At 41.6% G+C, this 24,134-nt stretch overlaps 2 protein-coding genes across 2 annotated transcripts in view; one reads left to right on the top strand and one right to left on the bottom strand.

Moving 5' to 3' along the window:
- The window catches only part of FUCA2 (alpha-L-fucosidase 2), a 54,309-nt gene extending 33,806 nt beyond the window's left edge, over positions 1-20,503 (top strand). Inside the window, exons 5-7 of the mRNA XM_077289221.1 lie at positions 2,205-2,395; positions 8,462-8,567; positions 18,650-20,503. Of these exons, the coding sequence (XP_077145336.1) occupies positions 2,205-2,395; positions 8,462-8,567; positions 18,650-18,805 (453 nt within the window). The 3' untranslated portion in view covers positions 18,806-20,503. The remainder of the gene's footprint in view (positions 1-2,204; positions 2,396-8,461; positions 8,568-18,649) is intronic.
- A 2,938-nt stretch (positions 20,504-23,441) lies between these two features.
- PEX3 (peroxisomal biogenesis factor 3) overlaps positions 23,442-24,134 on the bottom strand; it is a 75,241-nt gene continuing 74,548 nt past the window's right edge. The window contains exon 15 of the mRNA XM_077289222.1: positions 23,442-24,037. The gene's annotated coding sequence lies outside the window, so the exon portion shown is untranslated. The remainder of the gene's footprint in view (positions 24,038-24,134) is intronic.

The raw sequence follows: 24,134 nt of genomic DNA, 5'->3' as shown, positions 1-24,134 counted from the left end.
GGAGCTTGGTCACACATTACACCAATGCTTCCATAGAAGTGGGTGGAGCGAGGGTCACACATTACACTGCTCAAGTGGACAGAGCAATGTTACACATCACATACATTAGATACTGCGTATCTAATCCTACCCTGTGTGATTCACTCTGCTGAGCTCAATATCGAATCCCATCATGTGATACAGTATTCAGCGTGGTGTATCTAATTGAAGCATGTGATACACTCCACATATCTATCTCCAGCTTATGATACCACGAGCAGCATCAACTAACAGAATCTGTGCTACCGGCCATCCTCGGTGACAGTCTAATTGTCAGTATCACTGGCAGTCACCAACAATATGGCTCTGCACTGTGATCCTACACTTCATCCTCTAAGTCTGTGTGCACACAATGCGGATTTAGTGCAGATTTGCAGCGTTTTTTTTCCGTGCAGAAACACTGCAGATCCGCAAAGTGATTTACAGTACAATGTAAATCAATAGGCAAAAAAAAATGCTGTGCTAATGGTGCGGAAAATTCTGCATGAAAAACGCTGCGGATCAAAAGAAGTAGCATGTCACTTCTATTGTGCGGATCTGCAGCGTTTCTGAACCCTTCCATTATAGAAATCCGCAGGGGTAAAAAACGCATCAAATCTGCAACAAAAACGCACAAAAAACGCGTCAAATCTGCACCTGCGTTTTCTGCCAGGAGATGCTGATTTTGTGCAGAAAATTCTACACCCCAATCCGCAACGTGTGCACATAACCTTATCCTTTTTACAAACATCACTAAGGAGAGGAGTGACATCACACATATGTGACCAGACCCCTCCCACATTTACTGCAGTCGTAATGTGAGTGTAATTATTATAGGGGATAACTCAGGAGACTCTTTGCGTGGAACAGGACAACTACAGGACACAGTTTTATAAGTGGTAAAGTCTATATTATAACACGGTGATTCAAACAGGTGCAGAGAGAAACTCAAGTCCACAACACTTGGTGTAAATATAAAACGCAGCTTAGCAGTCTATAGGAAACTTCAGAGGAAAATGCAATCACACAGAGTCTTTGAAGCACAATTATTCTTGAGGATACTTGACACGAATAAATCCTTGTCTTAGTCCAAACACAGATAGATATGCTTATAAGGCAGTTCAAATAATATCTTAGCTCAACCAGGGAGGCCTGGTTAATAGTCTCAGGTTATAGCAAAGCAGCAGCAGCTTACATGTCCAGCAAATGCAGATGGAAGTAAACTCGAGCAGCAGAAGAAGGAGGATTACTGGAAACTGGTGTATGCAGCAGGAACTCAGAGTAGAGTAGCAGGATCACCACACAGGTTCACAGGAGCAGGTATACAGCCAGGGAGTAATCAGAGGTCAGGAGCTGGATGCAAGGCAGAATACTCTAGCACAGACTGAAGGCTGGGGTGGAGTTTTATAGCAGGAAGACACAGTGCACATGAGACCAAAGACGCCATCTTGGAAAAGGGCAGTAATGCATAAAAGGTTAAAAAATGTTCAGAGTCCTGACAGTGAGCTAGTTGTACACTAGGTTATCATGGAAAATTACAGCAGCTGCTCCCTCTAGTGTTTAAAAGTGGAAATATCAAACTTTCTAAAATTATTTTTCATATTTTACTTCATTAAAAACAAACAATAATATTTTAAAACAAAAATGAAACTTTAACACTTTTTTTTTTTCAAGAATTAAAAAAAAGTAGTTTTTAAAGGCACCTTCCCCTTTAAGGTCAAAATTGCCTTTACATGCCCCACCTCCATCACTGGCCTGACTTGTGACTCAAGTAAAAAAAAAAAAAAAAATTGTACAAATTTCTGAATGTGGTTTTTTTTCACCACTTACATTAAAAAAATGCATTTTTGACATTGTCTCAATCATACTAAATATTGTGGAATTGTATTTTTTGCCGTTTTTCATTACACCATATGGTAAAGTGAATGTCATTCAAAAGTACAACTAGTTCCACAAAAATCAAACCGGCTCTTGGAAGAAGGGGAGGGAAAAACAGCTTGGCCTTTAAGTGGGTTAGGTACCCTTTTATACTGAAGATGTTTTAAATCCAGTGGAAATTGTTTTTAAAAGTTGCTCTTATATGGTTTGAAGAGGGTTTGAAGAGGGTTTAGAGGTTTTGGCTTATTATTTTTGTGCTTGCATTACATGTATGGATAAGTAATCACTTGCTACTTGCATTTTAACAGGAGTTAGTTGAAACTGTGTCCTGTGGTGGTAACCTACTGATGAATGTTGGACCCACTCATGATGGTCGCATTCCTGTAGTATTTGAAGAGCGTTTAAAAGAGATGGGAAAATGGCTAAAAGTGAATGGTGAGGCTATCTATAGTACAAAGCCTTGGAGAGCTCAGAATGACTCGATTACAGCGGGAGTTTGGTAAGAGTCATGGTTATTAAACAACTTTTGATTTACGGTAGCTCACCATAATCTCTTTATCAAATTGTGTTGTGCCCCTTTAGGACTCGTGTAGACAAAGAGAAGTCGCCAAACACTTTGCGCCAGGAAAGTGGATTTTGTTCTTAGACGAGCTCCAACACTATTCTGAAAGTGATCAGCGCTTAGCAAGAGAGGCATGGTTAGATTTACTATAAGTGGCATAAAAAAATAAATCCCACCTCAAGAGACTAGTACTGTGCCAAGTTTATGAAGAGGCATGTGTCTTAATGAATCTGGCGAATCTTAGTCCAGGAGAATTTGTAAGAAGAATATAAAGTACCAGATTTGATGAATTCCCCCCCCACCATAATCTTTTTGCTGTTTGGCCATTGGAGTAATCCTGCAATCCAGTTTTTATAATAAAAGATATACAGTAGAGTGCTCTCGGTGGGAGTTTTTATAATGACACTTCATATAACTGCAGTCTTCTCTACAAATCATGTTTTTCCCCATTATTGTCTGTAGGGGAAATGGCTGCACTAAAACCCCAAGTAGAAACCATGGCCACAAGTTTCCTTGTCACTTGTTGATTACTACAGGCCAGCTGTTTGTCTAAACTTAAATACATAGGGCCCAAATTATTATTGCATTTGCACTTTTTTTAATCTAGATAAATTTTGCCACATTCAAGTCCAAAAAAAGATACAGAAGAATAAAGATAATTTTACACATTAATTATGTGCACCATTTTTAAGAATTTGGTGCAAAAATAGTTTTGTAACCCTCCCTTTTCTTGTGGAAGTTTTTGTAAAATCCAGGAAAACCCATTTTGTTTTAGTTTTTTCAAATTAATCATAGCATTGCTATTGTGATTTTAGAAATATTGAAGGGGTTTTCCCACAAATCCGCATTTAAACAGGGTATCAGTCAGCAGAATATTCCTGTCCGTTTCACTGGGTGACCTTGCCTGTATGCGGGTGAACAGCCCAGCATTGCATAACCTCCTTCATGCTGTTATTAGTTTTCCAAAGTTCCCTGCGGATGGGCACACTCTTGTTTTGATTCTAAGGCCGGGGTCCCACTTACGAGTTCAATGTGAGAAATTCGTCCATCAATACCCGGCACTGCCGCCGGCACTCAGGACCACAGTGTTCAGCTACATAGAAATACATGCAGCCGCACGCTCGGGTCCTGAGTGCCAGCGGCAGTGCCGGGACTTGATGCAATAGACTTGTGCGAGTTTCTCGCATGGAACTCACAAGTAGGACCCTGGCCTAAGAACAGTGCAGCTAGGGATCCTGACAGTGTATATTTCCAGCATTGATCCATCCTTTTGAGCCTATGAATAATGCATCCATTGCTCCTGCCACTTTTTAAAAACTTAGGTTAGAATATACAAGGACCCCTTCACATCAGTGTTTCCAATACATGTGGTGACAGTTTTCACAAGTCCTGAAGATATTTACACAGGCACACCCATTATAATCTATGGGGCTGCGCACATGACCATGTGTCCTACACGTAGACATGTCAATTTTTTTCTATGTCCTGCACACAGAAAGCAAAGTGTGTCATCTGTGTGCCGTGTGACACGTACCGTAATAGAATAGAAATGACAAATGTTTAGTTGTTAGATGTGCAAAGATCGAGAATAGATACAAAGATGTCCTTGAGATGGGGGGGACCCCACGCCATATTTTTAATTACGGTAATTTATTTTCTTGCTAAATACATGAACAGTAAACCACACGCACGGCACTATTATATATCTCACGGACCTCTATCTCTCCGATCTATCTATCCTCTTTGCACATCTAACACCTAAACATCTGTCATTTCAGTTCTGCAGTCTGTTCTGTCACACTGATGGTACACATGGATGACACACACTGCCAGCAATATACATGGTCTATGCACTCCCCAGGTTGTCAGGAGCAATGGCTATATTGTTCATAAGATCAAAAGAGATGTACAGTACCATACCAACAATATACATGGTCTATGAACTCCCTAGGGTGACTGTCAGGAACCCTTGCTGCTCTGTTCTTAGGCTCAAAAGATGCGGATCAGCGCTGGCAATATACACAGTCTGTGCACTCTGTAGGGCAGGGGTCTCAAACTCAGCTGAGTGAATGAGTCGCACATAGTAAAAATTAGAATGTGATGAGCCATGTTTTTTGCGGGACAAGATGATTTCAGTTACACCTTTTTGTTCGATATGACTTTTTGATAGTTTTGTACCATTTTTGGCATGTTATCATGAATGGTGTTTGCCAGATGTGTTATGGTACAAGTTTTTTTTATTTTTTATTTTTTTACCTCAGCTTTTACATAAAACATAATTTTTAGTGGCAGAATATTTCTATTCTGAATTTCTTTTTAATTTTATAAGAAATGTTTTCCTTTATTTTTTTCCTTAGCCTTACTGTCCGGAGCCAAAGGAGATGTGCACACATTCAGGAATTTTTGCGTATTTTTTCTCGTTTTTTCACTATAAAACCGCGAAAAAAATGCATACATTAAGCATCCTATTATTAGAATGCAATCCGCAATTTTTGTGCACATGTTGCGTTTTTTCCCGCGGCGGAATCGCATTCCGGGAAAAAAAAGCAGCATGTTCATTTTTTGTGCGGAATCGCGGGGATTCTGCACACATTGGAATGCATTGATCCGCTTATTTTCCGCATGGGGCTATGCCCACCACGCAGGAAGTAAGCGGATCATGTGCGGTTGGTGCCCAGGGTGGAGGAGAGGAGACTCTCCTCCAGGCCCTGGGAACCATATAATTGTTAAAAAAAAAAAGAATTAAAATAAAAAATGATGATATTCTCACCTCCCGGCGTACCCAGGCAGCTTTCCCGCTCCTCGCGATGCTTCCGTTCCCAATAATGCATTGCGAGAATGACCTGTGATGACGTGGGTCTCGTGAGGCCGCTATGTCATCTGAGGTCATTGCCGCTAGGCATTATTGGGACCAGAGCGTCGCGAGGAGCGGGAACGCTGCGAGGGTCACTGGAAGGTGAGAATATCACGATTATTTTTTTAATTATTTTTAACATTAGATCTTTTTACTATTGATGCTGCATAGGCAGCATCAATAGTAAAAAGTTGGCCACACTTGTCAAACACTATGTTTGACAAGTGTGACCAACCTGTCAATCAGTTTTCCAAGTGATGCTACAGATCACTTGGAAAACACTAGCATTCTGCAAGCTAATTACGCTTGTAAAACCCTAGTGTTTAGCGGGAAAATGCATGCCAATTCCGCGGCAATTCCGGACGTGTGCACATAGCCAAATAATGTTAACTCCACATAGTAATTCTGGCCTCGTTCGGTACTCATGTCCCCAATCCTGGTCTCCATTTTGTAGTAATGTTCCTCATGCTGTAATAATGGCCCCCATCCTGTAATAATGTCCTCATCTTGTAATAACATCCCTTATCCTGGTCCCCATCTTGTAGTAATGTCTCCATCGTGGTCCCATCTTGTAATAATGTCTCCGTCTTAATACTCATCTTGTAGTCATGTCCCCATCCTGGTCCTCTTCTTGTAACAATGTCCACCAATATACCGTTTTTCACATACATATTAAAAGAAATCTCACTTGACCTCGCTCCACCTCCCCAGCTGGGGCAGCGCATGACAGGGCTGTGATAAAATTCAATTGGAAAAATGGCGGTCACCTGACTTCCTGGACATGATCATGATTCACTATATGAAAAGAGAGAATTGGTGGTGGCAATAACACCATGTGCTCACTAGGCAAATGGGAGCGCTGTCGAAAAGCTTGCCGTGTGTCTATGCAAGCTATGTTTATTCAATTGAAGAGCTGGCTGGCCATGATTTTATGCTCTGGTCAAGAGGCTTCCATGTAGACCGCTATTAGGAGGCCACGTTATGGCAAGGTGTGTAATACCATATACAGCTCTGGCAAAAATTTAAGAGACCACTTGCAAAAAGTTGAGTTTGTTTAATTTTTCTATTTATTTTGGAATAAAATGTAGCGTAAATTGTTCTTTTATTCTATAAACTTCTGACAACATGTCTCCAAATTTCCAAGCAATAATTTTTTTTTTTCTGGCAAAGAAAAATGTTAAAAAACAAAACAGTGCTTTCAGTCCTCAAATAATGCAAAGAAAACAAGTTCATAATCATTTAGCGGCAACAATACTAATGTTTTAACTTGAGAAGAGTTCAGAAATCAATATTTTGTGGAATAACCATCATTTTTAATCACAGCTTTCATGCGTCTTGGCATGCTTTCCACCAGTCTTTCACACTGCTCGTGGCGCAAAAATGTAAGGAGTTCTTCTTTGTTTGATGGCTTGTGACTGTCCATCATCCTCTTGATTACATTCCAGAGGTTTTCAATGGGGTTCAGGTCTGGAGATTGGGCTGCCCATGACAGGGTTTTGATGTGGTGGTCTCTTAATTTTTGCCAGAGCTGTATATCTGAATGCTCCTGACAAACTACAATTTTTATTTTTAAATACTCTGTTACAAAATTTAACCCCTTTCTGACCTCGGACGAGATAGTACGTCCAAGGTCAGAACCCCCGCTTTAATGCGGGCTCCGGCGGTGAGCCCGCATCAAAGCCGGGACATGTCAGCTGTTTTGAACAGGTGACATGTGCCCGCAATAGCAACGGGTGAAATCACGATTCAGCCACCGCTATTAACTAGTTAAATGCCGCTGTCAAACGCTGACAGCGGCATTTAACCGGCGCTTCCGGCCGGGCGGCCGGAAATGAGCGCATCGCTGACCCCCGTCACATGATCGGGAGTCAGCGATGCTTCTGTATAGTAACCATTGAGGTCCTTGAGACCTCTATGGTTACTGATCCCCGGTAGCACGCCTGCATTTCTGCTGCATAGCAGCGATCTGATGATCGCTGCTATGTAGCAGAGGTGATCGAGTTGTGCCAGCTTCTAGCCTCCCATGGAGGCTATTGAAGCATGGCAAAAGTAAAAAAAAAAAAAAAAAGTGAAAAAAATAAAAAAAAATACAAAAGTTTAAATCACCTCCCTTTTGCCCCATTCAAAATAAATCAATAAAAAAAAAAATCAAACCTACACATATTTGGTATCGCCGCGTTCAGAATTGCCTGATCTATCAATAAAAAAAAGCATTAACCTGATCACTAAACAGCGTAGTGAGAAAAAAATTTGAAACGCGAGAATTACGTTGTTTTGGTCGCCGCGACATTGCATTAAAATGCAATAACGGGCGATCAAAAGAACGTATCTGCACCGAAATGTTAAAAACGCCAGCTCGGCACGCAAAAAATAAGCCCTCAACCGACCCCAGATAATGAAAAGTGGAGACGCTACGGGTATCGGAAAATGGCGCATTTTTTTTTTTTTTAGCAGGGTTTGGAATTTTTTTTTCACCACTTAGATAAAAAAATAACCTAGACATGTTAGGTGTCTATGAACTCGTAATGACCTGGAGAATCATAATGGCAGCTCAGTTTTAGCATTTAGTGAACCTAGCAAAAAAGCCAAACAAAAAACAAGTGTGGGATTGCACTTTTTTTGCAATTTCACCGCACTTGGAATTTTTTCCCCGTTTTCTAGTACACGACATGCTAAAACCAATGATGTTGTTCAAAGGTACAACTTGTTTTGCAAAAAATAAGCCCTCACATGGGAAGGAGGGGAGCGAAAAACAAACATGGAAAAATGGAAAATCCCAAGGTCATGAAGGGGTTAAAGGTGTTGTCCCACCTTAGAGTAAAAGTCTGCAGTTGCTCTGACTGCAGACTTGTGAATCCTCAAATCAACTAGATGGGCACGGCCTCACTCATTGCAAGTGTACTGAGCAAGACCAGACAGTCTAGTTGGAATGTGGCCGAATGTATGCAAATCATATATTTGTGGTGACATTACTGTCTGTCCCCGGCAATGCGAGGATTCGCAAGTCTGCGGTCATATAGAAAGACTACAGACTTGTACCCTAAGGCTGGACAACCCCTTTAATGTTATCACATATATTGTATAGAATTATTATGAATTAGAAGTATTATGTTTTGTAAATCCCCATTAATGCAGTGTTTACTCGACAGGTATACATGTAGGTCTCAAGAGCAATCTGTGTATGCTATATTTCTGGAGTGGCCCACAAATTGGAAAATAATCCTTGGAGAACCCATACCTGGTGGGAAGACAGAGGTCAGTTAACTTTTTGGGTTATTCAATCATCATTTTTTTTTTTTATTGTTAGAAACGCAAACTAACCAGACTATATGTGAGATTATAATAAGGGTTATATTAAATTATATCCACACATTATAAGACAAAAAAAAGTCTCATGCACACGCTGTAGGGAAAATCCATAGCTTAAAGGGGTGGTCCAAAGGCAAAGGATTTTTCTACTAACTCCCTATCTATTTAGTCCCATAATCTAAACTATTTTCTAATATACTTGCTTGAAAAATTTCTGTTCCCTAACTACACTCTCTTAACAAACTTGCACGTTGGGGTGTGCGCTGCGCCAGTGACTGTCAAACACACAGGTTGTGCCCACCATAACCTATTTCACTTTGATTTAATGTACCCCACGGGCTTTGCATCGCCTACTAATCCACATGACTGCCTCATTATCCTTATCACGCTAATATCATGCGTCATTACTGTTACTGTGAGGTATTCTTCTTGTGGGCTTTTTGTGAACTGTCCTGCTATTTATGCTGATATCTGCATATTATTTATTACACATTTTTCATTCATTACTTAGTATTTTGGTTTTTAAACCTGGCCGATACGTTTACATCAGGATATTATCAGAAACGCTTTGAATGCTTTATGCATAACTGCTAGCCCATGATGATTATATCAGTCATGAATTATGATGAAACGTGTAGGGCTCAATCTATATTTTGATAGCTTATTCATCTAGTGGGGGTTTTAACTAGGATCTGTGGTTTCATATTGCTTTGGCGATTCCTGCTGGGCATATATCAGCCTCACATGATATGCAGAAAAGAACCTATTTTCTATAGCATCAGCCAGTGTTCTGTTTGTTATGTCAGGAGAGTGAAGATGCTTATGCATTTAATAATAATAATTATTTATATCGCGCCAACATATTTCGCAGCACTTTAAATTATAGAGGGGACTTGTACAGACAATAGACATTACAGCATAACAAACACAGATCAAAACAGATACCAGGAGGAATGAGGGCCCTGCTCGCAAGCTTACAAACTATGAGGAAAAGGGGAGACACGAGAGGTGGATGGTAACAATTGCTTTCGTTGTTCGGACCAGCCATAGTGTAAGAATCGGGTGTTCATGTAAAGCTGCATGAACCAGTTAACAGCCTAAATATGTAACAGTACAGACACAGAGGGCTATTAAATGCATAAAGTGTATGAGAACATGATGCGAGGAACCTGATTATGGTTTCAGTTTTGTGAATGTACCACACAGGGATAGTTAGGTTAATGCGTTGAGGCAGTAGGCCAGTCTGAACAAATGCGTTTTTAGGGCACGCTTAAAACTGTGGGGGTTATTCGTATTAACCTGGGTAGTGCAATCCAAAGAATTGGCGCAGCATGTGAAAAGTCTTGGAGAAGGGAGTGGGAGGTTCTGTTTATTGATGATGTTAAACTCAGGTCATTAGCAGAACAGAGAGCACGGGTAGGGTGGTAGGCTGAGACCAGGGAGTTGATGTAGGGTGGTGCTGAGCCATGGAGTGCTTTGTGGGTGAGGGTAATAGTTTTGTACTGGATTCTGGAGTGGATGGGTAACCAGTGTAATGACTGGCACAAGGTAGAGGCATCGGTATAACGATTGGTGAGGAATATGATCCTGGCTGCAGCATTCAGGACAGATTGGAGCGGGGAGAGTTTGGTAAGAGGGAGGCCGATTAGTAGAGAGTTACAATAGTCCAGGCGAGAATGAATAAGAGAACCAGTAACAGTTTTTGCAGAGTTGAAAGTAAGAAAAGGTTGAATTCTAGGAATGTTTTTGAGGTGCAGATAACAAGAGTGAGCCAGTGATCGGATGTGGGGGGTGAATGAAAGCTCGGAATCAAGTATGACCCCAAGGCAGCGGGCATGTTGCTTGGGAGTAATGGTGGAACCACACACGGAGATGGCAATGTCAGGCAAAGGTAGGTTAGTAGAGGGAGAAAACACGAGTTCAGTTTTTGACAGGTTCAGTTTCAGATAGAGGGAGGACATGATGCTAGAGACAGCGGTAAGACAGTTACTGGTGTTTTCTAAAAAGGTTGGAGTGATAACAGGAGAAGAAGTGTATAATTGGGTGTCATCAGCATAGAGATGGTACTGGAACCCAAATCTACTGAATGTTTGTCCAATAAGAGCGGTATACAAAGAGAAGAGGAGGGGGCCTATGACTGATCCTTGAGGAACCCCAACAGTAATGGGAAGATGAGAGGAGGAGGAGCCAGCAAAAGATACAGTGAAAGAGCGGTCAGAGAGATAGGAGGAGAACCAGGAGAGAATGGTGTCCTTGAGGCCGATGGAGTGTAGCATAGTGAGGAGGAGCTGATGATCCAGTGTTGAATGCTGCGGAGAGATCCAAGAGAATTAGCATGGAGTAGTGACCATTAGATTTAGCTGTTAGTAGATCATTAGAGACTTTAGTGAGGGCAGTTTGAGTAGAGTGTAAAGAGTGGAAACCGGATTGTAGAGGGTCGAGAAGAGAGTTATCTGAGAGATAGCGGATAAGACGGTAGTGGACCAGGCGTTCCAGGAGTTTAGAGGTGAAGGGAAGATTAGAGACAGGTCTATAATTAGCGGCACAGTTTTGATTGAGGGATGTTTTTTTAAGTAATGCATGTATGATGGCATGCTTAAATGAGGAGGGAAAGATACCGGTAGTGAGAGAGAGGTTGAATATTTTTGTTAGGTGAGAGGTGACAGCAGAGGAAAGGGACTGGAGGAGATGTGACTGAATGGGGTCACTGGTGCAAGTGGTCGGGCGAGAAGATGTAAGGAGCCTGATTACTTCTTCTGTGACTGGTTCAAAGTCAAGAGAGCGAACTAGATGCAGTGGGGGAGGGAGGACAGTGCATGGTATGAGGTCAATTTTTTCATTGAAGTAATTTTCCAGATCGTCATTGCGGAGATCCGGGGTTGGGGCTTGCACTCTTGGGTTGAGTAGGGAATGAAAAGTGTCAAAGAGAAGCTTAGGGTTATTGGACAGTGAGTTGATGAGGGTGTTGAAATAGGTTTGTTTGGAGAGGTAAAGGGCAGAGTTGTATGTTTTAATCATAAATAGAGATGAGCCAGTATACTCCTTGCTCGGTGACCTCCGAGTATTTGTTAGTGTTCGGAAATTTCGTTTTCATCACCTCAGCTGAATGATTTACGGCTGTTACACAGCTTGAATACATGTGGGGATTCCCAGGCAACCCCCACATGTACTTAAGCTGGCTAGTAGCCGTAAATCATTCTGCTGCAGTGATGAAAACTAAATCTCCGACCACTAACAAATACTCGGAGGTCACCCGAGCAACGAGTACACTCGCTCGTCACTAATCATAAATTTATAACGGATGAAATCTTCAGGTAGGTTAGATTTTCTCCACAGGCGTTCGGCGCACCTGGAGCACTGCTGCAGGAAACGTGTTTGCAATATCGTAGTGGCAGCTTCAACTAAAATACAGTGTGTTGCTTTTAAAATACTCCATTTGATATCTAATGCAAAGATATAATAATTTAATCACAGCGACAGCCCTATCTAAAATACAGTGTGTTGCTATTAAGATCCCCTAACACCTAATGAAAATGCATATTAATTCAAATAGTGTGACAGTTCCATTTAAAGTACAGCATTGTGCGGTTAAAAAAATCTCTGGTCACCTAATATTGTGGCGTGATTTAATCTTTAACTGTATAGTAGTAGTATCCAGACAAATTGCCTATAAGGGCTAATAGTTTGTCTATAAAATTGAAAACATTGGCTAAACTTGGCCTACTTGGGGGGCACAATTGAATGGCTGAATACAAGTAGAAAAGGGGACAAAATATCCATTTCGCTATCTTTAAATTAAATTCACTCTCAAACTGATATAACTAGTGGTTCAAAACTACCTTTCTTATTGCACTTTATTAGACTGGTAAATATCTGCATTGGAAACACAGTTTCCATAAAAGATACTACAGAGATATTGTGGTTAATCTGGCTTTGTGCGTCTTAAACTTCACTTTTGCACTAAAAAGAATATTTTAATATTGTTATTAAAACTTATATTTTATTAAAAAAATTCTCACTCCAATTGAATTAGTCAGTGAACGTTTAATACATCTTGTTTTATTACTTGTGCGGTCACCTCTTTTGCATGTAGTGCTACGTCTTACTACCCTCACTAATAAAGGTATTTTAGCCTTATTTCTATTTGTCCTAATTCTTTTTTTTTTTTATTCAAGTAAATTTTTATTAAGAATATCAGCACAATTTTCATATTATATTCTTGTTTTCAATACAAACTTTCCCCCCTAACCAATCCCCATCATTCCCAACATTTCCCACCCCCCGCCCAAGAAGACAGCCCACCTCTTCCAATATCGCCACCATCAATAATACTGAATGAATATCATCCCATGTTGGACCGCAGACCTCTTATTCTGTCCTTACCAAGTCAGGCCCTAGACTCTCCCATCCCACGTATCTACCTCATCCCATTTCTAGCCATAAAGACCACAGTTTATCAAACATTTCTATTTTCCCTCTTTTCTTATAGATCCCTTTTTCCAATGTCAGACCCTGCTTCACATATTGGAGAAATTCTCTTCTTGTAGGCGGTTCAACCTTAATCCAATTTCACGCTATCACCTTTCGGGCCATATACAACAATCTGGCAATTGCTATCTTCAGAGTGTTATCCACTCCAATCCCATCCACATATCCCAGCAAACATACCAACGGATCCCATGGCACCTTGCATTTATACGCTCCTTCTATACGACTCAAAACCACCAACCAAAAAGCAGCCAGTCTCGGACACGTCCACATCATATGAAATATACCAGCATCTGCAACAATCAGAGTCAGCACGCAAACCTGCTTTATATAATACTTCCTGAGATTTGTAGACCCTGTGGACTATATAGAGCTGTGACAGCCTATACGGTTCGCTCAGTGACAGTCGTGGAACCCATTCCAGCACCGACTCCCAAACTTCATTCTCCAAAGGGCCCAAATCCCTCTCCCATTTAGCTCTCATATTTATCGGAAATCCCAAAATGTATGTATGCAGTAAATCTTTATAAAGAGTGGAGATAACCCCCCCCTAGTAGTCCCTTCCCCGCACACATATTCCAACACTATATCTCTTTGGATTCTAATGCATCCATCCCTATTCTGAGCTCCAAATGCGTGTCTCATCCGCAAATACTGATATTCCCCTGAAGACCCAAGATCAAAATCCGCCTGCAGTTGAGAAAAGGATTTCAGCTCCCGCTGCTCAAGTATTTGATACACATATTGAATTCCCTTGGCCTGCCACTCTGGTAATACCCCTAATGCCACAAACTCAGGTAAATTATTATTATGCCATAGCGGGGAGAACCTGGTTAGACCCGTGATGCCACGATTTTGTTTCAATCTACCCCACAGCTTACCTATCAAAAATATAGTTGGATACAATTTCCTCAATGCCCCCAGGGATCCATCCTCTAGACACTGTACTACTGGCCTTCTTTTCGTCACCCTTTCCATCAATTGCTGTACCGCACTGGATGACCCCTCAAGCGCCCAGCCTCTTAAGTGCTGACACTGGGCTGCAAGAAAATAAACTTCAAGATTGGGCAGAGCCAAACCCCCATATTCCTTGGGTCGCTGAAACGTCTCCAGTCTGATACGTGGATAATGTCTCCCCCACACCATTTTCCTGAACATGGAGTTAATCTGTCTAAATTTTTCACAAGGTATCCACACTGTCGCGTTATGGAGAATATATAGTATTTTTGGCATCAAAGTCATTTTAATAAGATTAACCCTGCCCACCACTGACAAGTGCAACTTAATCCAAGCGTCTACTTTTGCCTTAAGGTCGCCTAAAACCGGAGTCTGATTTCTATGTACGTAGTCTGTAACAGGCATAGAGACCCATATCCCCAAGTATTTAAATTGACTTACCACCTTAAGTCACCCATTTGTCCTAATTCTTCTTTGACCATAGGATTGTTTTTTTTTCTCTCTTTGGTCTTCACAATTCCCGAATGGTCTTCCATACTCCTTTTATACAGCAGATATACACTCACTGGCCACTTTATTAGGTACACCTGTCCAACTTCTTGTTAACACTTAATTTCTAATCAGCCAATCACATGGCGGCAACTCAGTGCATTTAGGCATGTAGACATGGTCAAGACAATCTCCTGCAGTTCAAACCGAGCATCAGTATGGGGAAGAAAGGTGATTTGAGTGCCTTTGAACGTGGCATGGTTGTTGGTGCCAGAAGGGCTGGTCTGAGTATTTCAGAAACTGATGATCTACTGGGATTTTCACGCACAACCATCTCTAGGGTTTACAGAGAATGGTCCGAAAAAAAAAAAAATCCAGTGAGCGGCAGTTCTGTGGGCGGAAATGCCTTGTTGATGCCAGAGGTCAGAGGAGAATGGGCAGACTGGTTCGAGCTGATAGAAAGGCAACAGTGACTCAAATCGCCACCCGTTACAACCAAGGTAGGCCTAAGAGCATCTCTGAACGCACAGTGCGTCGAACTTTGAGGCAGATGGGCTACAGCAGCAGAAGACCACACCGGGTACCACTCCTTTCAGCTAAGAACAGGAAACTGAGGCTACAATTTGTACAAGCTCATCGAAATTGGACAGTAGAAGATTGGAAAAACGTTGCTTGGTCTGATGAGTCTCGATTTCTGCTGCGACATTCGGATGGTAGGGTCAGAATTTGGCGTAAACAACATGAAAGCATGGATCCATCCTGCCTTGTATGGAGCATCTTTGGGATGTGCAGCCGACAAATCTGCGGCAACTGTGTGATGCCATCATGTCAATATGGACCAAAATCTCTGAGGAATGCTTCCAGCACCTTGTTGAATCTATGCCACGAAGAATTGAGGCAGTTCTGAAGGCAAAAGGGGTCCAACCCGTTACTAGCATGGTGTACCTAATAAAGTGGCCGGTGAGTGTATATCACTCTCTTATTATAACCTTCACTATACCACACTTGGTCATGGCCAAAAGTATTGACACCCCTGCAATTCTGTCAGATAATACTCAGTTTTTTCCTGAAAATGATTGCAAACACAAATTCTTTGGTATTATTATCTTCATTTAATTTGTCTTAAATGAAAAAACGCAAAAGAGAATGAAGCAAAAAGCAAAACATTGATCATTTCACACAAAACTCCAAAAATGGGCCAGACAAAAGTATTGGCACCCTCGGCCTAATACTTGGATGCACAACCTTTAGCCAAAATAACTGCGACCAACAGCTTCCGGTAACCATCAATGAGTTTCTTACAATGCTCTGCTGGAATTTTAGACCATTCTTCTTTGCCAAACTGCTCCAGGTCCCTGATATTTAAAGGGTGCCTTCTCCAAACTGCCATTTTTAGATCTCTCCACAGGTGTTCTATGGGATTCAGGTCTGGACTCATTGCTGGCCACCTTAGAAGTCTCCCGTGCTTTCTCTCAAACCATTTTCTAGTGTTTTTTGAAGTGTGTTTTGGGTCATTGTCCTGCTGGAAGACCCATGACCTCTGAGGGAGACCCAGCTTTCTCACACTAGGCCCTACATTATGCTGCAAAATTTGTTGGTAGTCTTCAGACTTCATAATGCCATGCACACAGTCAAGCAGTCCAGTGCCAGAGGCAGCAAAGCAACCCCAAAACATCAGGGAACTTCTGCCATGTTTGACTGTAGGGACCGTGTTCTTTTCTTTGAATGCCTCTTTTGTTCTCCTGTAAACTCTATGTTGATGCCTTTGCCCAAAAAGCTCTACTTTTGTCTCATCTGACCAGAGAACATTCTTCCAAAACGTTTTAGGCTTTTTCAGGTAAGTTTTGGCAAACTCCAGCCTGGCTTTTTTATGTCTTGGGGTAAGAAGTGGGGTCTTCCTGGGTCTCCTACCATACAGTCCCTTTTCATTCAGACGCCGACGGATAATACGGGTTGACACTGTTGTACCCTCGGACTGCAGGGCAGCTTGAACTTGTTTGGATGTTAGTCGAGGTTCTTTGTTGTGAATTCTGCTCTTGGACTCCCTCCGGTAGTTGTAAGTGGTAGCGCTGCTGTCTCTGAATCGCAGCATTTGTCAGGTGTGTTAACTTTTTGCAATTTTGACTGGGCTATTTAGTCTTGCTTCACCCTTTAGTCAGTGCCAGTTGTCCATTGTTCCTGGAGGATTCACATCCCTGCCTGGTCTCTTCTGCTTGCAGTTCATTTCATTAAAGATAAGTTCTGGCCTTGATTTTGCTGTCCACATGCTGTGGCCTTATTGTTCAGTTTTTTTCTATGTTTTGTCTTGTCCAGCTTGGTCTGTATAAGGATTTGTTTAGCCAAGCTGGTATCTCTGGAGATGCAGATATACCCTCCATATCTTTAGTTAGCTGTGGAGTTTTTGTATTTTCTGTGGTGGATATTTTCTAGTGTTTTTATACTGACCGCATAGTACTCTGTCCTATCCTTTCTATTTAGCTAGAAGTGGCCTCCTTTGCTAAATTCTCATTTCAGTCTGTGTATGTTTTTTCCCTCTCCTCTCACAGTCAATATTTGTGGGGGGCTGCCTATCCTTTGGGAATTTTCTCTGAGGCAAGATAGTTTTCCCTTTTCTATCTCTAAGGGTAATTAGTCCTCCGGCTGTGTCGAGATGTCTAGGGAGCGCTAGGTACATTCTACGGCTACTTCTAGTTGCGGTATTAGGTTCAGGGTCTGCGGTCAGTACAGGTACCACCTTCTCCAGAGTACGTCTCATGCTGCTCTTAGGCCACCAGATCATAACAGTTCTTTATCCAACATCCGCACAATCTTGCGTTGAAATCTCTTGTCAATTTTTCTTTTCCGTCCACATCTAGGGAGGTTAGCCACAGTGCCATGGGCTTTAAACTTCTTGATGACACTGCGCACGGTAGACACAGGAACATTCAGGTCTTTGGAGATGGACTTGTAGCTTTGAGATTGCTCATGCTTCCTCACAATTTGGTTTCTCAAGTCCTCAGACAGTTCTTTGGTCTTCTTTCTTTTCTCCATGCTCAATGTGGTACACACAAGGACACAGGATAGAGGTTGAGTCAACTTTAATCCATGTCAACTGGCTGCAAGTGTGATTTAGTTATTGCCAACACCTGTTAGGTGCCACAGGTAAGTTACAGGTGCTGTTAATTACACAAATTAGAGAAGCATCACATGATTTTTCAAATGGTGCCAATACTTTTGTCCACCCCCTTTTTTATGTTTGGTGTGGAATTATATCCAAATTGGCTTTAGGACAATTCTTTTTGTGGTTTTTAATTTAAGACAAATTAAATGAAGATAATAATGCCAAATAATGTGTTTGCAATCATTTTCAGGAAGAAACTCAGTATTATCTGACAGAATTGCAGGGGTGTGAATACTTTTGGCCATGACTGTATGATTAGTGATATACATTCATTGTTCAGTAGGTGTCAGACTTATCGTTATAATGCATTTTGGGGGTGACAGGTTCCCTTTAAGGGGACTGAGGAGTGAATAAACTACATTTAGATGGAGAATGCCAATGTATTCAAAGGGCACATTAAAATGGAGAAACTTGTTGGAGCAGTTAGCACATGAAATTGGCTGTGACTAGTGACAGCCAGTTACACTTGTTTCTGTGGGTTCTTTTTAACCTCCATGTCCTAGAAAACGGAAAGCTATAATATGATGGTGTCCTAATACTTCATTATAGTTTATAAAGTAGTTTTTAAATCATACCAGTGTCCCTCCTGCTATTGCAGTTTTAAAGAGACTGTATGGAATACTGTAACTTTGCATAATAATGGGGGCACACCTATTCACAGGGGCCCCCGCCCTGCATGGTTTTTAGTGGAGAGGTAGTTATAATTCCCATACAAATTATTAGAGAGATACACATATGTATGTGAATTCCCCTCCTTTCTAAACAATGGTGGGAGTCCTAGTAGTTTAGCAGTTCTGACTTGAATACCTTTAATATAATACACCTATGTAGATAATTACTTACTGTATATTTTTTTTTCACCAATACAGTTTGACTTGTCCCTTATAATAATAGCATTATCAACACACAATTCTAATACTATGGTCTGTTTTAGGTTCAGCTGGTTGGATATGAAGGAAAACTAACATGGTTGCCATTGGGAGAGAAAGGAATGACTGTATCCTTGCCAGCACTTGGCCCTTCACAAATGGCCGTCCAATGGGGCTGGGTACTGAAGATCACTAACCTGAATGAAGCGGTTATCACCTAGGCACCAGAGAAAGCGTGGATTTATGACATTATTTATGAATCTCAATTATGCAATAACTATAGACACAGAATGTGTCAAGCATTTTGCCACAAAGTTTTTATTTCACTGAAATATTTCAAACGTTTGTTTCGTTTGTAATATGCTGAGAATCACATTGACATTCTATACATTTATTTCACAACCGGTGGGGCTTTAGATACTTATTGGATGTGTATTATGGGTCTGTGCAACTCTGATCTTGTAAGGATCAGCACACCTAATAGTCTACACAAGTTGTATGGAACCTATGCTGTATTTTATATGAATACTAGAAATAAGCCCGATGCTATCACATCAGGAGTGCGGTGAAAGCGGGCCACGAACTGCGCCTGCGCAAGTGACATACATGTCACCGCTATTCCAGCGCATGCGTAGTAACAACGTGACTGTTACTGCACCTGTGTGGGAATAGCGGAGACGTGTATGTCACTTGCGGTCACGAACTGCACCTGCGCAAGTGACACTGCCGTGGTGCCTTATGGGATTTGGGGACAGCGGCCGGAAGTCCCAACTGATTATTATATATGTAGATAGTCTACATACGTAACAGAATACTACTCAGATCAGTTCTCCTGCAAATGACTGGCTCGCCTAAATAAGTGGTTCAATACATAAAAGATCTGACCTTTTGGTTGTAATGGCCATTATGTTGATCATTGGAGTGTTACCAATGGCACAGCTAATCAAGTCTGCTTTTATTTTATGAATAACCTTTTAAATGAGAGCTGGCATCTGATTGCTATGAGCAACTACTCAAGTTTTGCACCAGTTTACATGTCCCCCAATATATGTCCCTATTTGTGCATATAATGCTGCAGATATTGAAACAGCTCGTACCTGTTTGGCAATGGCAGGCACAGTACCTTAATGTAATTGCCTGTCTAGAATTAAATTACAATTGTGTCGCATTTGTATATGAATTCTGGCTGATATTGCAGCTCAGCGTCACTGAAATGAAGGGGGATGAGCTGCTATATTTTTCAACGCATAGACAGGTGTATGCAGGATAACAAAAAAAAGAACATAATTTCCTTTTAAAAGCAATATTAAGATTCGAGAGTCCCATGTGGTTGATGTACTTTAATGGCTAACTGAAATACCAACCACTGAGGACTCTCAAATCTTAATTTGTTCAAAGACCACTGTTCAAAGATACATATTTTTCCTGCTCCTAAAAAAATGGCCTATTGAAGTAAGATTTTGGGTATAATGGACGCCTGAAAAAAAAATAAAAAAAAATCTACAAGTGCAAGCTCTCCCCGATACGCCTTGTATTTGGTACATGGTAATCAACTCACTCATGCACACTAGTGGCCAAGCACCCAGTGTTTTCTGCATTACAGAAGACTAATATATATCACATCAGGGCTTTCTAGGTTGGGATCCTATTTCGGAATATTTAAGAATTACACCAAGATTTATCTAGAATTTAACAGGTTTATGATTTTAGGTGTACTCTGGTTAAATAAAAAGGATATTGGAAATTGATTTACAAAATATGTATATTGGGTTGTATTAATGTTTCACTGTGAAAGCTGGACTCATTTTTCTTGAAACTATAAATATTTAAGAGGACTACAGGTTTTTTTTTAATAAATGAAAATTACTGTTATTTCTAATTAATTTGCTAACTGGATATTAAAAACAATTGTTTGTAAAGTCTGGTGTGGTATATATTTTCTTCACCTCAAAAGCTGAGCCACTTCTAAACCAAGTAAGACATAGGGCCCAATTCATAAATATGTTTTGTAAAACCTTTTTATGTGCAACTCAGAAGTGGTGCAAAAATTCTGACATTCAGCATATTTTCAAGCTTTGCCAAAATGGCAGAGAATGGGTGGGACAGTGCGCGGCTAAGCATGCCTAATTCATTAAAATTTACATCATTTTACTGCCAAAATCTGTCACTATTGTACTGAAGTCCCTGATTGGAGTACATTTCTGGTGCAGGCACACACACTTGTAATTACTTGGGTGTATCTTACAAGTGCCTCTTAAAGGGAATCTATCACCACATTTGACCTATCTAAACTATTAATATGGTCTTACAGGCTATAGACAACTCTGCCCCCAGAGCTTATTTTACATGAAGGAGGCGTTCCCAGTGTTAGACAAGTAACTAACACAGAGCAGGAGAAATGAAGTTTGTCTTCTTGCAATCACATTTTTGCTTCTCTCTGGGCTCTGCTGTATTACAACAATATTGCAGCCTTGTCTGCCTGTGAACAGGAAGCTGAGAGGAACCTGCAGATGGGTCAGTTATCAGGAGAGCGGCCATTACACATCACACTGGTAACTCCCCCTTATAGTTAAAATAAGCTCTGGGGGCAGAGTTATCCTCCAGGCACCCTCTGCCACGGCATTATCAGCAACAGCACATCTGATATGAGACACACAGGGAAGACTGTTCAGCAGTCTATAACCTGTATGCCATTATTAATAGTTTAGATAGGTCAAATGTGGTGACAGATTCCCTTTAATGCATAAGGTGCACATTATTTATTCAAAACTAACTACATACTGCTTAGTGGCAGAATATTAGGTGCAGGCAGTCTACTAGATACCGTCCACATATTAGATGAGTGGCAACTGCTTCTATATTTGATTTTAATAGATTGGAGTGTTTGCTTTACACCAAGAAATTGTAATCGATTTAACTTTTCTTAAATAATAAGCCAAGGTATTAAAAAATGCTAGTTTATTGAATTGTAGACATTTTTACTTACCATCGTCCATTAAACATATTAATCTGTGTTACAGTAAGCAAAAAGTTCATAATGAACAACTTAATACAGAACAGCAATGAGAATATCCATTATTATTACTGCACTGAAAGTAGCAAATAAAACGAAGGCTTTCATATCAATACTACACCTGGTTGAAGAAGTGTTGCACACCATTTACAGTATACAACGTCCCCACTACAAACGGTTTAGTTAGGTTATAAGGCTGCATTCACAAGCACAGGTCATGTTGCAGCTTTTAATGGGACGGCACAGAATGACTGTACAAACCAAGTACAGGCGCTCGGTGCTTCACGGTGCGGCCAATCATTTATATACATCTTTCCACCTGATTGACAGCTCTGGAGATAGATGGAAACCAAAGAAGAAGGGAGTGGAGATAGATGGAAAATAAGCAGGTGGCAAAGTATGTAAACGATTGGCCCCGCCCTGAAGCAACGAGCGGCAGGACTTAGGTTGAACAATCACTCTGTCCTAACAGAGTCCCTTTAAGTCGCAGCAGCCCTGTGCTGCTGCACAATCACTAAAGGCCCCGTCTCACATAGCGAGATCGCTAGCGAGATCGCTGCTGAGTCACAAGTTTTGTGACGCAACAGCGACCTCAGTAGCGATCTCGCTATGTTTGACACGTACCAGCGACCAGGCCCCTGCTGTGAGATCGCTGGTCGTGTCGGAATGGCTTGGGCCGTTTTTTGGTAGTTGAGGTCCCGCTGACATCGCTGAATCGGTGTGTGTGACACCGATCCAGCGATGTCTTCACTGGTAACCAGGGTAAACATCGGGTTACTAAGCGCAGGGCCGCGCTTAGTAACCCGATGTTTACCCTGGTTACCAGCGTAAATGTAAAAAAAACCAAACAGTACATACTCACCATCTGATGTCCGTCAGGTCCCTTGCCGTCTGCTTCCCACACTGACTGAGCGCCGCAAAGTGAAAGTGAAAGTACAGCACAGCGGTGACGTCACCGCTGCGCTCTGCTCTCACTGTACGGCGGCACTCAGTCAGAGCAGGAAGCAGACGGCAAGGGACCTGACGGACATCAGATGGTGAGTATGTACTGTTTGTTTTTTTTGGTAACCAGGGTAAACATTGGGTTACTAAGCGCGGCCCTGCGCTTAGTAACCCGATGTTTACCCTGGTTACCCGGGTGCTGCAGGGGGACTTCGGCATCGTTGAAGACAGTTTCAACGATGCCGAAGTCGTTCCCCTGATCGTTGGTCGCTGGAGAGAGCTGTCTGTGTGACAGCTCCCCAGCGACCACACAGCGACTTACCAACGATCGCGGCCAGGTCGTATCGCTGGTCGTGATCGTTGGTAAATCGCTATGTGTGACGGGGCCTTTAGTCACCATGTAGCCCCTGACTTCTTGCATGGTAATGATGATTTCACCTAAGAGATTTTGGGTATGTGCACACGTTGCAGATTTGCCTGCGGATCTGCAGTGGATTGGACGCTGCGGATCTGCAGCAGTTTTCCATCCGGTTTACAGTACCATGTAAACCTATGGAGAACAAAATCTGCAGTGCCCATGCTGCAGAAAATGCCGTGCGGAAACGCTGTGGTTTATTTTCCGCAGCATGTCAATTCTTTGTGCGGATTCCACAAGGAATCTGCAGGTGTAAAACCGCAGGTGGAATTCGCACAAAAAACCAGGCATTTTGCCTGCAGATTTTTCAAAAACTGAGCGGAAAAATCCGCACAGAAATCCGCAACGTGGGCACATAGCCTTTGTCCACAACACAGGTTCTCCTTGTGCTACTGCTACAATCAAGATGCAATACAAGTGAATGATGCTGCATTGCACTATGACCGCAACAAGCCAGTTGCAAGAAGTCCAACCTCGTCTTTTTCCCCCCCCAACTTCCTTCATGCAGTACTCTTGTATTGCCCTGCAATGTGGCACCGTACCTACCTTAGTCACGTGACAACTGTCCTGGACAAAGTCGCCGTGCAACCTTAGTGTTTCTGCGCAAAAGACTGCAGTGACACAGGGATAAGCAGTTATACTCCTAACCAATCATTGGACCCTATTCATCAAACTACCACAAGCAGCAACCAATCAGCTCACTTTCTTTTTAAAATATAGGCTGCACCACGATTGGTTGTTTTGGTCAACAAGGACAGTTTAATTATGGTGCCCAGTAATTAGCCTAAACTACACTCTCAGCATGAATTAGCTGCCTGGCAAAAAGCAGTAAATTAGTCAATGGTTATAATATAGGAAAATGGATTAGAGCTCTGATCTTGGACTTCTATTGTATGGGAACCATTAGAATACTACTGCTGCAGTGTAAAAAAAAATTGATGCGGGTTTGCGGAGCATCATTAGAGATGAAACATGTAAAATACGGTACATTTGTTTCATCTGCAAAAGGTGGCAATTTGTAGTAAATCCACATGCAATTTTTTTTTAGCTTTTTCTCAATGCAGTAAAAAAAGTGGGGTTTTGCTTAACCCCTTAGTGACAGCCAATACGTCTTTTAACTGACCTGAGATATAAGATAATAGCCTCCCCATACAGGTGACAATCCAGCAGCTGTCGGCTG

The sequence above is a fragment of the Ranitomeya variabilis genome, chromosome 2, assembly GCF_051348905.1.
Source record: "Ranitomeya variabilis isolate aRanVar5 chromosome 2, aRanVar5.hap1, whole genome shotgun sequence".
In the NCBI taxonomy this organism is placed as follows: Eukaryota; Metazoa; Chordata; class Amphibia; order Anura; family Dendrobatidae; genus Ranitomeya; species Ranitomeya variabilis.
This window is presented reverse-complemented; position numbering and strand designations above follow the sequence as displayed.